The sequence below is a fragment of the Oncorhynchus gorbuscha genome, linkage group LG02 (assembly GCF_021184085.1).
Source record: "Oncorhynchus gorbuscha isolate QuinsamMale2020 ecotype Even-year linkage group LG02, OgorEven_v1.0, whole genome shotgun sequence".
Taxonomy (NCBI): Eukaryota; Metazoa; Chordata; class Actinopteri; order Salmoniformes; family Salmonidae; genus Oncorhynchus; species Oncorhynchus gorbuscha.
In genome coordinates, this window is record NC_060174.1 from 78,402,771 (window position 1) to 78,418,709 (window position 15,939).

Sequence of the window (15,939 nt, forward strand, 5' to 3'; positions counted from 1 at the left end):
CATCAACCCTCCACCATCTCTGCCTAGACTTCACATCAACCCTCACAACCATTCACCATCTCTGCCTAGACTTCACATCAACCATTCACCATCTCTGCCTAGACTTCACATCAACCATTCACCATCTCTGCCTAGACTTCACGTCAACCATTCACCATCTCTGCCTAGACTTCACGTCAACCATTCACCATCTCTGCCTAGACTTCACGTCAACCATTCACCATCTCTGCCTGGACTTCACATCAACCCTCACAACCATTCACCATCTCTGCCTAGACTTCCCATCAACCATTCACCATCTCTGCCTAGACTTCCCATCAACCATTCACCATCTCTGCCTAGACTTCCCATCAACCATTCACCATCTCTGCCTAGACTTCCCATCAACCATTCACCATCTCTGCCTAGACTTCACATCAACCATTCACCATCTCTGCCTAGACTTCACGTCAACCATTCACCATCTCTGCCTAGACTTCACGTCAACCATTCACCATCTCTGCCTAGACTTCACGTCAACCATTCACCATCTCTGCCTAGACTTCACGTCAACCCTCACAACCATTCACCATCTCTGCCTCGACTTCACATCAACCCTCCACCATCTCTGCCTAGACTTCACATCAACCCTCACAACCATTCACCATCTCTGCCTAGACTTCACGTCAACCATTCACCATCTCTGCCTAGACTTCACGTCAACCTTCAACAGCCATTCACTTTCACTCTGTCACCTTGGCCTCAGTCCCAACCAATGTATCACCATTGCTCTACCCATAGGTCACTACATTCTTTAACAGCCAATCACGTTCTCTCAAGTTCCCTGATCTGAATCCCAAACAACCAATCAACCGCCTAAACCTCACTACAGCCTTTAACATTTAACAGCCAATCTTTCTCACTCTTTATAACCACGTCTCTGTGGTCTACCGCAATGTATCACGCTCACTTTCTCCATATATACTCTACTGTACCCTATCTGTGCCTCAATGTAGCCCAGTACAGCAATAAATTACCTTATCCTTAGCCCTTCATATTACACCACATCCATATAGTCCACCTCAACCAATCACGGTCTCCCTCTATCTAGTCTCTACAGTATCTCTCTAAAGACTAGTCTCTTTCTTCTTCCTTTGACCTCATCTCTCGCTCATATCACACATAAAAATCTGCTCTGATGAATCTTTTACCCATTTCCAATAGGAACCTCTACATGTTGATTTATATGTAGCCATTGATATGTCATGTTGACTGAGCTTTTAATGTGAATTCAAAATGTCATTGCTGTATTACATTGTAAGACACACACACACAGTGCATGTGGACAGCCGACCTCCAAGTCAGGAGAGCGAGCAGCCTTGGCCCCCGTCATCCCTCCAACCATCCATCAGTACTCGTTTAATTTCTCTCTGTTCTCTCATTCCTCCCGTCCCTCGTTCTATCTGTCCTGACCCCTGCCTATTAGATTAGATGGGCTGGGCGCTGCACTATGTGCTGTAGTGTCCCACAGGGCCGTCTGGTGTTAATCCACATGGTTCTGTCCTCCCCTCTCGGCGGACTTTGTTACAACGCCCATTACCAAACCATGTCAGTGCTCCAGCACAACGCTCAGACACACAGAGAGAGAAAGAGAGGCAGTCGCACATACACACATGGCTACACACACAGCGCCAATCAGGCTTCCTAAATGCCACCCCACCTCCCATCCCTAGCATAGTACCCCCTTCCTCACCCCACCGCTCCAGCAGACAGACACAGACAGACAGACACAGACAGACAGACACAGACAGACAGACACAGACAGACAGACACAGACAGACAGGCACAGACAGACAGGCACAGACAGACAGGCACAGACAGACAGGCACAGACAGACAGGCACAGACAGACAGACAGACAGACAGACAGACAGACAGACAGACAGACAGACAGACAGACAGACAGACAGACAGACAGACAGACAGACAGACAGACAGACAGACAGACAGACAGACAGACAGACAGACAGACAGACAGACAGACAGACAGACAGACAGATGGTCTGTTCATCTTTGCCTTGCACTGGATCTGGCCTGCTTTCAATTTGGAGTTTTGTTTGCTTTTGAATTCTCGTCTCCTGTCAACAGACTGAAACTATGTCTGTCTTCCGCAGATGCCCCCACCATTTGTGTGTGTGTCACGCTCTGATCATAATTATCTTGAGTGACGGCACCTGTAATGACAGCAGCTGTATCACTGACCCTGATTACTGCTCTCATTACGCTGATGACTGCTGCTATGAGACACACACACAGTGTGGCAACCTGCCCAGAGGGGTTTGCAATAGAAAATCAGGAATGGTTTGTGTAGCTTCAAGCTAATTTCTGTTTTCCGCCCTGTTTGCCATCTCTAATAGCTTCTTCTCCCCCCTTCCCCCTCTCTCCTGGTAGTGAGGCCGTCCAAGCCCAGATGCTCTGCCGACGGCCCCACCCTGGAGGGTACGGATGTGGTCCTGAGGTGCACGTCCAGTGAGGGGACCAACCCCCTGCAGTACACCTGGGAGAAGACCAGCGACAACAAACTGCTGCCTGCCTCCGCCGTGCTAGGTAAGACACATAATATTTATGGGAGCCAGGTTTCACCATCCCCAGGTGGAGCAGATGCTTTGAAACAGAATGGTTATTCACTGCCAAATGGACAGAAGGGTCTCTGAAATGTTTTTGCTTCCTGAACGTGCCTCTGTCAACCCCTCCCCGTCTGTCTGTAGACCCTGTGGGAGGCACCATGAATGTAAGGAACGCGTCCACCAGCTCCTCAGGAACCTACCGCTGCACAGCTAAGAACCACGTGGGCATGGAGGAGTGTATTCTACAGCTTGGCATCACTCCCCGTGAGTCCCTCAACGCCCCCTGATTCACCTTTATGTGATTTATTTGAATAGGGTGGGCATTTGTGCTGAGACCTGTATGGCTGTATAGAGTCAAAATGGTGGGATTGTGTAGGATGAGTGTTTTTAATGATTTTCTCTGTGTGTGGTCTAGCCCCCAACACTGCTGGTATCATAGCTGGAGCCATCATCGCTGTTCTGCTGGCCCTCATCATCATCGCCATCATCCTCTTCTGCTGCTGCCGTGCCCGCAACAGGAAGAAGTACGAGAAGGAGATCTCCTACGAGATCAGGTACGGGCAACGCTTTATTACACCCTCAATACTGTGTAGGATCCCCAAATACACTTTGTTGAACAGACACTGGTACGTACTGCATCAAACTGATATAGCAGTGTAGTATGTATTATCTAACTATCTGTATGTGGTTTATTTGGCTGCTACAGCCTGAGATAAAGCAATGAAAACTGTGCCAGTAGGTATGTGTCATTGTGAACGTCCAACATTCTCTGGCCCCAGCTCCTCCCGGCCCAGTCTTTCTCACTCACTCACTCACTCACTCACTCACTCACTCACTCACTCACTCACTCACTCACTCACTCACACACACACACACACACACACACACACACACACACACACACACACACACACACACACACACACACACACACACACACACACACACACACACACACACACACACACACACACACACACACACACACAGAAAAAAGGTTGTTGCCCCATCAGCGTTCTTTTTTTCCCCTTCCTAAAATAAATGGCTTTGGTAATCAGTTTGGGGGTTTTGTTTGTTCTGTGGATCCTGTCTGTCCTGCCCAGCCCCCCCTGGACACAGTATTCCATCCAGAAAGCACAGGGCCTCCCTCCCTCTGTCTCTGGGTCTGCTAGCTTCAGCCTGGACACTGTCTGGCTATCTTTCCTGGCAACTCAGTGGAGCACAAAAAAGATTAGCCCAATGAGCACTGTGTCTGGGTACCCAGCCCTGACACACACACACACGGAGACACGCATACAGACAGGAATGAACGCTTGCACAACAAGGAAAAACACTTGTGCGCATACACACACCATGCATGCACACACACATATTTACTAACTTATTCAAAGCCAAGGGCCCCTCAGGCTCAGTTTGATTGAGCTCTTTAATGGATTATTGCCGGTTATTAGTTTTGAATTGTGTTACTCTGGGATCTGAAGGTTGGTCAGAATGAAGGTTGCTCTGTTACTACTGCTGAGAATCCTCATTCTTACTGTAGCTGACCAGAACTGGCACAGTTCGAACTACATTCCATCCCCACTAGCTATCATCGCTGTCTCTTTCTCTCCCTTCACCCTCTCTGTCTGTCTGTCCCACCCTCTCTGTCTGTCTGTCCCACCCTCTCTGTCTGTCTGTCCCACCCTCTCTGTCTGTCTGTCCCACACTCTCTGTCTGTCTGTCCCACCCTCTCTGTCTGTCTGTCCCCACTCTCTGTGTTTCTGTCTGTCCCACACTCTCTCTGTGTTTCTGTCTGTCCCACACTCTCTCTGTGTTTCTGTCTGTCCCACACTCTCTGTGTTTCTGTCTGTCCCACACTCTCTCTCTGTTTCTGTCTGTCCCACCCTCTCTCTGTCCCACACTCTCTGTGTTTCTGTCTGTCCCACACTCTCTGTGTTTCTGTCTGTCCCACACTCTCTGTGTTTCTGTCTGTCCCACACTCTCTGTGTTTCTGTCTGTCCCACCCTCTCTGTCTGTCCCACACTCTCTGCGTTTCTGTCTGTCCCACACTCTCTGTGTTTCTGTCTGTCCCACCCTCTCTGTCTGTCCCACACTCTCTGCGTTTCTGTCTGTCCCACACTCTCTGTGTTTCTGTCTGTCCCACCCTCTCTGTGTTTCTGTCTGTCCCACACTCTCTGTGTTTCTGTCTGTCCCACACTCTCTGTGTTTCTGTCTGTCCCACACTCTCTGTGTTTCTGTCTGTCCCACACTCTCTGTGTTTCTGTCTGTCCCACACTCTCTGTCTGTCCCACACTCTCTGCGTTTCTGTCTGTCCCACACTCTCTGTGTTTCTGTCTGTCCCACACTCTCTGTGTTTCTGTCTGTCCCACACTCTCTCTCTGTTTCTGTCTTATTCACCCTCTATCTTTCTGTCTGTCCCACCCTCTCTGTCTGTCCCACCCTCTCTGTCTGTCCCACACTCTCTGTGTTTCTGTCTGTCCCACCCTCTCTGTCTGTCCCACACTCTCTGTGTTTCTGTCTGTCCCACACTCTCTCTCTGTTTCTGTCTTATTCACCCTCTATCTTTCTGTCTGTCCCACCCTCTCTGTCTGTCCCACCCTCTCTGTCTGTCCCACACTCTCTGTGTTTCTGTCTGTCCCACCCTCTCTGTCTGTCCCACACTCTCTGTGTTTCTGTCTGTCCCACACTCTCTCTCTGTTTCTGTCTTATTCACCCTCTATCTTTCTGTCTGTCCCACCCTCTCTGTCTGTCCCACCCTCTCTGTCTGTCCCACACTCTCTGTGTTTCTGTCCGTCCCACACTCTCTCTCTGTTTCTGTCTTATTCACCCTCTCTGTCTGTGTCTCCCACCCTCTCTGTCTGTCTGTCCCACCCTCTCTGTCTGTCTCCCACCATCTCTGTCTGTCTGTCCCACCCTCTCTGTCTGTCTGTCCCACACTCTCTTTGTGTTTCTGTCTATCCCACCCTATGTCTGTCCCACACTCTCTCTGTGTTTCTGTCTGTCCCACACTCTCTCTGTGTTTCTGTCTGTCCCACCCTCTCTGTCTGTCAGTCGGTCTGTCCCACCCTCTCGGTCTGTCTGTCCCACACTCTCTCTGTTTTTCTGTCTTATTCACCCTCTCTGTCTCTGTCCCACCCTCTCTGTCTGTCCCACACTCTCTCTGTGTTTCTGTCTGTCCCACCCTCTCTGTCTGTCTGTCCCACCCTCTCTGTCTGTCCCACCCTCTCTGTCTGTCCCACCCTCTCTGTCTGTCCCACCCTCTCTGTCTGTCCCACCCTCTCTGTCTGTCCTGCACTCTCTGTGTTTCTGTCCTATTCACCCTCTCTGTCTGTCTGTCCCACACTGTCTGTCTGTCCCACACTCTCTGTCTGTCTGTCCCACACTCTCTGTCTGTCCCACACTCTCTGTCTGTCTGTCCCACACTCTCTCTGTCTGTCTGTCCCACTCTCCCTCTCTGTCTGTCTGTCCCACTCTCCCTCTCTGTCTGTCTGTCCCACTCTCCCTCTCTGTCTGTCTGTCCCACTCTCCCTCTCTGTCTGTCTGTCCCACTCTCCCTCTCTGTCTGTCTGTCCCACTCTCCCTCTCTGTCTGTCTGTCCCACTCTCCCTCTCTGTCTGTCTGTCTCATTCACCCTGTCTGTCCACACTCTCTGTGTTTCTGTCATATTCACTCTGTCTGTCTCTGTCCCACCCTCTCTGTCTGTCCCACACTCTCTCTGTGTTTCTGTCTGTCCCACCCCCCCTGTCTGTCTCACCCTCTCCATCTGTCTGTCCTGCACTCTCTGTGTTTCTGTCCTATTCACTGTCTCTGTCCCACACTCCCTCTGTCTGTCTGTCCCACACTCTCTCTGTCTGTCTGTCTGTCTCACACTCTCTCTGTCTGTCTGTCCCACACTCTCTGTCTGTCTGTCCCACCCTCTCCTTGTCTGTCTGTCCCACCCTCTCCTTGTCTGTCTGTCCCACCCTCTCCTTGTCTGTCTGTCCCACCCTCTCCTTGTCTGTCTGTCCCACCCTCTCCTTGTCTGTCTGTCCCACCCTCTCCTTGTCTGTCTGTCCCACTCTCCCATTGTCTGTCTGTCCCACTCTCCCTGTCTGTCTGTCTGTCCCAATCTCCCTCTCTGTCTGTCTGTCCCACTCTCCCTCTCTGTCTGTCTGTCCCACTCTCCCTCTCTGTCTGTCTGTCCCACTCTCCCTGTCTGTCTGTCCCACTCTCCCTCTCTGTCTGTCTGTCCCACTCTCCCTCTCTGTCTGTCTGTCCCACTCTCCCTCTCTGTGTTTCTGTCTTATTCACCCTGTCTGTCTGTCCCACTCTCCCTGTCTGTCTGTCTGTCTGTCTGTCTGTCTGTCTGTCTGTCTGTCTGTCTGTCTGTCTGTCTGTCTGTCTGTCTGTCTGTCTGTCCCACTCTCTCTCTCCCTGTCTGTCTGTCTGTCTCTCTGTCCCACTCTCCCTCTCTCTGTCCCACTCTCCCTCTCTCTGTCCCACTCTCCCTCCTTGTCTCTGTCCCACCCTCTCTCCTTGTCTGTCTGTCCCACCCTCTCTCCTTGTCTGTCTGTCTGTCTGTCCCACCCTCTCTTTGTGTTTCTGTCTGTCCCACCCACCCTCTCTGTCTGTCCCACCCTCTCTGTCTGTCCCACCCTCTCTGTCTGTCTGTCCCACCCTCTCTGTCTGTCTGTCCCACCCTCTCTGTCTGTCCCACCCTCTCTGTCTGTCCCACCCTCTCTGTCTGTCTGTCCCACTCTCCCTCTCTTTCTGTTTGTCCCACTCTCCCTCTCTGTGTTTCTGTCTTATTCACCCTGTCTGTCCCACCCTCTCCTTGTCTGTCTGTCCCACCCTCTCCTTGTCTGTCTGTCCCACCCTCTCCTTGTCTGTCTGTCTGTCCCACCCTCTCCTTGTCTGTCTGTCCCACCCTCTCCTTGTCTGTCTGTCTGTCCCACCCTCTCTCCTTGTCTGTCTGTCTGTCCCACCCTCTCTCCTTGTCTGTCTGTCTGTCCCACCCTCTCTCCTTGTCTGTCTGTCTGTCCCACCCTCTCTCCTTGTCTGTCTGTCTGTCCCACCCTCTCTCCTTGTCTGTCTGTCTGTCTGTCTGTCTGTCCCACCCTCTCTGCTTGTCTGTCTGTCTGTCTGTCTGTCTGTCTGTCCCACCCTCTCTCCTTGTCTGTCTGTCTGTCTGTCCCACCCTCTCTCCTTGTCTGTCTGTCTGTCTGTCCCACCCTCTCTCCTTGTCTGTCTGTCTGTCCCACCCTCCTTGTCTGTCTGTCTGTCCCACCCTCTCTCCTTGTCTGTCTGTCTGTCCCACCCTCTCTCCTTGTCTGTCTGTCTGTCTGTCCCACCCTCTCTCCTTGTCTGTCTGTCTGTCTGTCCCACCCTCTCTCCTTGTCTGTCTTGTCTGTCCCACCCTCTCTCCTTGTCTGTCTGTCCCACCCACTCTCCTTGTCTGTCTGTCCCACCCACTCTCCTTGTCTGTCTTGTCTGTCCCACCCTCTCTCCTTGTCTGTCTGTCCCACCCTCTCTCCTTGTCTGTCTGTCCCACCCACTCTCCTTGTCTGTCTGTCCCACCCACTCTCCTTGTCTGTCTGTCCCACCCTCTCTCCTTGTCTGTCTGTCCCACCCTCTCTCCTTGTCTGTCTGTCTGTCCCACCCTCTCTCCTTGTCTGTCTGTCTGTCCCACCCTCTCTCCTTGTCTGTCTGTCTGTCTGTCCCACCCTCTCTCCTTGTCTGTCTGTCTGTCTGTCCCACCCTCTCTCCTTGTCTGTCTGTCTGTCCCACCCTCTCTCCTTGTCTGTCTGTCTGTCTGTCTGTCCCACCCTCTCTCCTTGTCTGTCTGTCTGTCTGTCCCTCCTTGTCTGTCTGTCTGTCTGTCCCTCCTTGTCTGTCTGTCTGTCTGTCTGTCCCTCCTTGTCTGTCTGTCTGTCCCACCCTCTCTCCTTGTCTGTCTGTCTGTCTGTCCCACCCTCTCTCCTTGTCTGTCTGTCTGTCTGTCCCACCCTCCTTGTCTGTCTGTCTGTCTGTCCCACCCTCTCTCCTTGTCTGTCTGTCTGTCTGTCCCACCCTCTCTCCTTGTCTGTCTGTCTGTCTGTCCCACCCTCTCTCCTTGTCTGTCTGTCTGTCTGTCTGTCCCACCCTCTCTCCTTGTCTGTCTGTCTGTCTGTCTGTCCCACCCTCTCTCCTTGTCTGTCTGTCTGTCTGTCTGTCTGTCTGTCCCACCCTCTCTCCTTGTCTGTCTGTCTGTCTGTCCCACCCTCTCTCCTTGTCTGTCTGTCTGTCTGTCTGTCTGTCTGTCTGTCTGTCTGTCTGTCTGTCCCACCCTCTCTCCTTGTCTGTCTGTCTGTCTGTCTGTCCCACCCTCTCTCCTTGTCTGTCTGTCTGTCTGTCTGTCCCACCCTCTCTCCTTGTCTGTCTGTCTGTCTGTCTGTCCCACCCTCTCTCCTTGTCTGTCTGTCTGTCTGTCCCACCCTCTCTCCTTGTCTGTCTGTCTGTCTGTCCCACCCTCTCTCCTTGTCTGTCTGTCTGTCTGTCCCACCCTCTCTCCTTGTCTGTCTGTCTGTCTGTCCACCCTCTCTCCTTGTCTGTCTGTCTGTCTGTCCCACCCTCTCTCCTTGTCTGTCTGTCTGTCCCACCCTCTCTCCTTGTCTGTCTGTCTGTCTGTCTGTCTGTCTGTCTGTCTGTCTGTCTGTCTGTCTGTCTGTCTGTCTGTCCCACCCTCTCTCCTTGTCTGTCTGTCTGTCCCACTCTCTCTCCTTGTCTGTCTGTCTGTCCCACTCTCTCTCCTTGTCTGTCTGTCTGTCCCACTCTCTCTCCTTGTCTGTCTGTCTGTCCCACTCTCTCTCCTTGTCTGTCTGTCTGTCCCACTCTCTCTCCTTGTCTGTCTGTCTGTCCCACTCTCTCTCCTTGTCTGTCTGTCTGTCCCACTCTCTCTCCTTGTCTGTCTGTCTGTCCCACTCTCTCTCCTTGTCTGTCTGTCTGTCCCACTCTCTCTCCTTGTCTGTCTGTCTGTCCCACTCTCCCTCTCTGTGTTTCTGTCTTATTCACCCTGTCTGTCTGTCCCACCCTCTGTCCTTGTCTGTCTGTCTGTCCCACCCTCTCTCCTTGTCTGTCTGTCTGTCCCACCCTCTCTCCTTGTCTGTCTGTCTGTCCCACCCTCTCTCCTTGTCTGTCTGTCTGTCTGTCCCACCCTCTCTCCTTGTCTGTCTGTCTGTCTCTCCATGTTCTTTATTGTTTATCTTTCACTTTCTTTCTCTGTCTGGACCCCTGGGGGAAAATCCAAACCCAAGTGAATGTGAAAGGGAGTGAAAAAGCTTGTGTTTTTTACATAACCATCTCACCCCCCTTCTCTCCTTCAGAGAGGACGTCCCCCCTCCGAAGAGCCGCGTATCGACGGCCCGCTCCTTCACCAGCGTGGGCAGCCAGCGCTCCTCCCTGGGCTCCATGTCCCCCTCCAACCTACACGAGTACGCCGTCAAGCCCCAGTACGACAAAATCCCCTCCGTGGAGGAGTATGAGAGGCCCCCCAGCCACGCACCCCTGCCCCCACCCGTCGCCAGCAAGATGGCCGGCCCCAACCTCAGCCGCATGGGCGCCATCGCCGTCATGATCCCCGCCCAGAACAGGGACGGCTCCATTGTCTAGTGGAAAGAAACAGAAAGATGGAGGGAAAGACCGGGGGACACTAGCCAGAGAGGTGGGGTGGCTTGGCTGGGCGACTGTGCTGGGCCTCTACCACTCACCACCAACTGGGACCCCCACTCTGCTTTATGGAGGTTTGGGTGTGGTGTTGTACTGAGGAGAAAAGAGAAGCAGTATTGTACCATGTCACCCACTATGAACTATTTACTGTTGACAAAAAACAGATGCTTTTATGTATTTTACTTCCTGAACTTTCTCACACATGACAATTATGAATTCAAGGCTGGGTACATTTTAATGGCAATTCACACAGGTTTCTTTGTACATAGTTGAATGCATGATGTTTTTTAAATCTAGCCGGCCCTGTGCATAGAGAGGTGTGTTCAGAGCGGACCAAGGTCTCTGATTGGCCTGTTGTGTACCATGTAGAGTATGACAGCTTGACGTGTATGTTTCTGGGAAATGTACAGTTCTACTCTACTTTCTTTGGATGAAATACTCACGGAGTGGACATGTTTGATCAATTCACTTCTGAAACACACAGCTTATCTCAAGAATAGGGGTTGCCGAAGGGATTTTAGAGTTCTGCTTTTCAAAATAATGATTTGTCAAGTAGTTACCTTTTTAAAGATGTTCATTCCACTGGTTGGACTGTGGCTGATGTCATGGCCATGTTTGCCAGCCCTGAGAGAAATTGGGTCAGCTGGTTATTTCGACAGTTGACCGTTTTGAAATGTCCAGCTTGGTCTGGAGGGGACGCGTGGACAGGGTTGGCCAATGACACGGAAGGGGGAGTTCAGACCTCCACATGTTGTGATTAGTGTATTGTATCTTTGCCGGGTTTACAGCCCACTCCTCAAATTCCTACAACAGGCAGTGTTTTGGGAGGTGCGGGGTGAGGTTCACTGAACAATCTGATTTGATTGTGTTTGACTGCCACCAGCACCTCTCACCCCGCCAGTACACCCCTTCCTATCCCCTACACTGTATGGTATTATTAACCCGCTCTGGTGTTTAACCATCAAACCCCTGAACAAAATGGTACATTTGTAACTGCACACTCAGGATTCAATATCTCGATGAAACAACTTTCTCAATGGTCATATGAAGTCAAAAATGTTTAGTGGTTCATTCATGCACCTCTATTCATGAAGGATAAAGGAAGGATGAAGTATGTACAGTATAGTAATTTACATGATATATGGAAGGAAGTGAGTGTTGAGGGGAAGAAGAAGATATTAGAATACTGAGCCACGGGTGTTAGGTGTCTGCTGCACCAACAGCACAGTAACTCTGTTTTCCAGGGTGTCTATAATGCACCCATGCTCTCTAACTCTGTCACAGCCCCCCAGTCAGTGCTTCTGCTCAGCCCAGATGGAGTGTTTCTGTGACATCAGTGTTCTTGTGCCTTGTCTGTACTGACTTGTATCACATACACACACTGTTACAGCCTGTACAGGCGTGTGTGTGTGTGTGTGTGTGTGTGTGTGTGTGTGTGTGTGTGTGTGTGTGTGTGTGTGTGTGTGTGTGTGTGTGTGTGTGTGTGTGTGTGTGTGTGTGTGTGTGTGTGTGTGTGTGTGTGTGTGTGTGTGTGTGTGTGTGTGTGTGTGTGTGTGTGCGCCCAGGCTGGGCTCTAGTCTTCTACCGTTGCTATGCACTGTACATGTATGTTTTGTAGCCAGCTGTTGTTGTATGATACATTATTCAATAGTTGGCTACAGAACATGCAGTATGTCTGTAGTACGAGACCCACATCGGCATGACAACTAGTCCACTTTTCCCGGTTGTGGATCCTGTGTAAATCCACATCTACAGAGTGGAGGCTTTACTTCCCCATCCGAAATGGGTTCTTTTCATTTACATTGGCTCTATATTCAAACATTAGCAATGTAAACAACAACAACAAAAACAGTTGACTCAGTTGTTACTTCTTTTTTAGTTTGAAATGCATTATTTGAGTTTTCTTTTTTTGTATGATGATGAAGGCTTTGTTTGTATGTGTAAATATATATCTCTAGAACTAATCCCACCACACTTCCTCTAATGCCCTGTATGTATGATGATGAAGGCTTTGTTTGTATGTGTAAATATATATCTCTAGAACTAATCCCACCACACTTCCTCTAATGCCCTGTATGTATGATGATGAAGGCTTTGTTTGTATGTGTAAATATATATCTCTGGAACTAATCCCACCACACTTCCTCTAATGCCCTGTATGTATGATGATGAAGGCTTTGTTTGTATGTGTAAATATATATCTCTGGAACTAATCCCACCACACTTCCTCTAATGCCCTGTATGTATGATGATGCTCTGCCGTGCTTTGCTTGGTTAATGTGTGTCTAAAACATGATCGATGGGTCTTGTAAATAACAGTGGAGGGTGAAAGCCCACTAATGTTAATGCAGGTGGGCACCACTGGAATTCTACTGCAGCCATGTTTCAATATCCACATTAGCGTATTAATTCTGATGAAGCAATAGCATGCATTGTAGATAGTATACTAGTATGGTTAATGAAACACACACAGACTGTGTGTGTATGAAATAGAAAGTAGTAGATTTGAGGTGGAGGAGACCGGTGAAGACTTCTCAGAGTTGTGTCCTAACGCCTCTCCGTGTTGTGGCAGGTGTAACCTCACACACGGGGACAGGAGCCACATCCGAGACAGGACGTAACGTGAAACCCACCCCGTACATTACCCCGAAGTGAAAAACCTGTCAGCTCTCTCGAAGCCCAGGGAACTGTGTGTTGGTGTGTGTCTTTACTGTCTGGATTTGTCCCCAATATAGTATTTTAGTAGACCCCCAACTGCTGACAAACTACAGAGCCATTAGGGAGGTAGTCATGTTGTACAGTTCCTCTCAACTCAGAAAACAAGGAAGTACTACTAACATGGTGTTAACTGTAGCTTTTAAAACTAGTGTACTAATATTGGTTGAAGATTTTTATTTGGTGGTTTGTTTGCACATTGTGTGATCATACCTGGTTTTATTTTTGTGCGTGTAATTTTTTGTGCTGTATTTTTAAATAATAAAGGACACAAAATGAAAGAAATAATAACATTATTTTGACTTTCTTTCACATAGCAGCAACTTTTGACTGTCTTAAATCAGTGTTTTTCTCTCTGCAAGTATCAGCAGCCTGCCTGTCTATCCTCTGTGACATGGCTGGCCCTCCTCCAGGCTTCCTCTGTGACATGGCTTGCCCTCCTCCAGGCTTCCTCTGTGACATGGCTGGCCCTCCTCCAGGCTTCCTCTGTGACATAGCTGGCCCTCCTCCAGGCTTCCTCTGTGACATGGCTGGCCCTCCTCCAGGCTTCCTCTGTGACATGGCTGGCCCTCCTCCAGGCTTCCTCTGTGACATGGCTGGCCCTCCTCCAGGCTTCCTTGGTGACATGGCCGGCCCTCCTCCAGGCTTCCTCGGTGACATGGCCGGTCCTCCTCCAGGCTTCCTCGGTGACATGGCTGGCCCTCCTCCAGGCTTCCTCTGTGACATGGCTGGCCCTCCTCCAAGCTTCCACTGTGACATGGCTGGCCCTCCTCCAGGCTTCCACTGTGATTCATTTGAATCAGGCAGTGATTTTCAACATTAATGCCAGGTGAGGTTACTTTCTATCCACTTAATGATTATAATTAATCAATGAAGCACAAAGGCACGATGGTCAGAATCCGCCCAGTGAAAATCCACAGCTCTGTTGAAACAGGCAGCACTAGAACCTTACATATACTAGCATGATTCACACGATAGGGCCGAGCTTTACTGGGCTTTCCTGATTACACATCCACCAGAGTTGCTGGAAAGGACAATGTGACAAGAAAATAACGGAGCCAGCACAGTATGGTTGGGTTCAGCCCTGTAGTGTGAATCAGAAAACTACTCCAGGCCACTGCCCTGGTTTGACTTGAGGGAACAGGGGAGTAATGTCTTTCCTCTGTGTTTCACCCACTGATACTTGTCCTTTATCCCTACTGAGTCATTATCCTCGTGCTGCAGTGTAGCACTTCTCTCACAACACGTCATCACTGCCTCTGTAAAGACTGAGGGAGAACTAAAGTCAGCGTGTACCTAGGGCTCAAATCAATATGTATCGCTGAAGTTCAGTGCTATAGCGCGCTTGAAATGTAGAGGTAATTTTCGATTGAGCCAACATATGCAGCGTTTACCCTTGGCTGGTTTCAATTGTAGACAATTTCCTGCCTTAGCTAATGTTGTTGCTAATTAACTGCATGACGACTCCCAGCTAATTAGCAGTGTGGTACAAATTAGCTCCTATAGCAGCTCAACTGAGCTGGATACATTGGAGTAACTAAGGTTAATGGTTATTGGATAGATCAGCCATATTAGGGATTGTACCAAATGTTTAACCTCTGTCTTTAGACCAGCTATGAAGAAAAATAAGTCTACACTTTTTTTTCTTTTTAAAAAAATCCCCTAGAGTCTATGTCTGTGCCCCCGCAGAAATCGAATTAGCATCATTTTTTAAAAAGCTGTCAATTTAAGCTAGAGAGGTCTTTTCTGCGTTGGATGCGTCTCAATCCACCGCATTCTGCATCTACGGTGGAAGGTGACAGCTAGAGCGGTGTTTGTCAGACCATGAGACAACACAAAAATCTGTCTTCTCACAAAATTGCATTTAGCGTCCGAACTGTTTTGCTCTGACTCCCACAAGTATCTTAGGACTCATCTGAATTCGGTATAGCTGATCTGCCAACTACTGTCTGTCTGAACAGTTTGGACCCCTCCTGGAAAGGCGATATTCTCACTGACATGTGTCAGTTGTTTTGCTCTAGGATGCCTACAGGCCTCAAGACTCGTCTGAAGGTCCCACGGCACCAGTTGAAAAAATGTATAGAAGTGTATATGGAGTCTGTTTAGTGCCAAAAAATAATAAATAAATACACATTTTTTTTTTTATGTTTCCCAATGTTTCTTATCTCTCAGATATAACTTCCTTTTGATTTTTAAAAATCTGTGTCATGTAGTGAATCTGTTGTTCAATGCGTTTGTATGGGCTAATAGCGTTTAGGCCAAATAAAATGTTTATTCAAATATTTTTTGTATATTTTTTTTACATCAATAAATCAAATGTATTTTTAAAGCCCTTCTTACATCAGCTGATGTCACAAAGTGCTGTACAGAAACCCAGCCTAAAACGCCAAACAGCAAGTAATGCAGGTGTAGAAGCACGGTGGCTAGGAAACTCCCTAGAAAGGCCAAAACCTAGGAAGAAACCCAGAGAGGAACCAGGCTATGAGGGGTGGCCAGTCTTCTTCTGGCAGTGCCAGGTAGAGATTATAACAGAACATGGCCAAGATGTTCAAATATTCATAATGACCAGCATGGTCAAATAATAATAATCACAGTTGCTGTAGAGGGTGCAACAGGTCAACGCCTCAGGAGTAGATGTCAGTTGGCTTTTCATAGCCGATCATTCAGAGTATTTCTACCGCACCTGCTGTCCCTAGAGAGTTGAAAACATCAGGTCTGGAACAAGGTAGTTGTCCAGTGGACAGGTCAGGGTTCCATAACCGCAGGCAGAACAGTTGAAACTGGAGCAGCAGCATGACCAGGTGGACTGGGGACAGCAAAAAGTCATCAGGCCAGGTAGTCCTGAGGATGGTCCTAGGGCTCAGGTCCTCAGAGGGAAATAGAGAGAGAATTAGAGGGAGCATACTTAAATTCACACAGGACACCGGGTAAGATGG

At 49.4% G+C, this 15,939-nt stretch overlaps 1 protein-coding gene across 1 annotated transcript in view; it reads left to right on the top strand.

Annotated features, from left to right (window-relative positions):
• LOC124010485 (coxsackievirus and adenovirus receptor homolog) overlaps positions 1–13,288 on the top strand; it is a 111,229-nt gene extending 97,941 nt beyond the window's left edge. The window contains exons 4-7 of the mRNA XM_046322967.1: positions 2,430–2,585; positions 2,747–2,869; positions 3,021–3,159; positions 9,946–13,288. Of these exons, the coding sequence (XP_046178923.1) occupies positions 2,430–2,585; positions 2,747–2,869; positions 3,021–3,159; positions 9,946–10,231 (704 nt within the window). The 3' untranslated portion in view covers positions 10,232–13,288. The remainder of the gene's footprint in view (positions 1–2,429; positions 2,586–2,746; positions 2,870–3,020; positions 3,160–9,945) is intronic.
• The last annotated feature ends 2,651 nt before the right edge of the window (positions 13,289–15,939 follow it).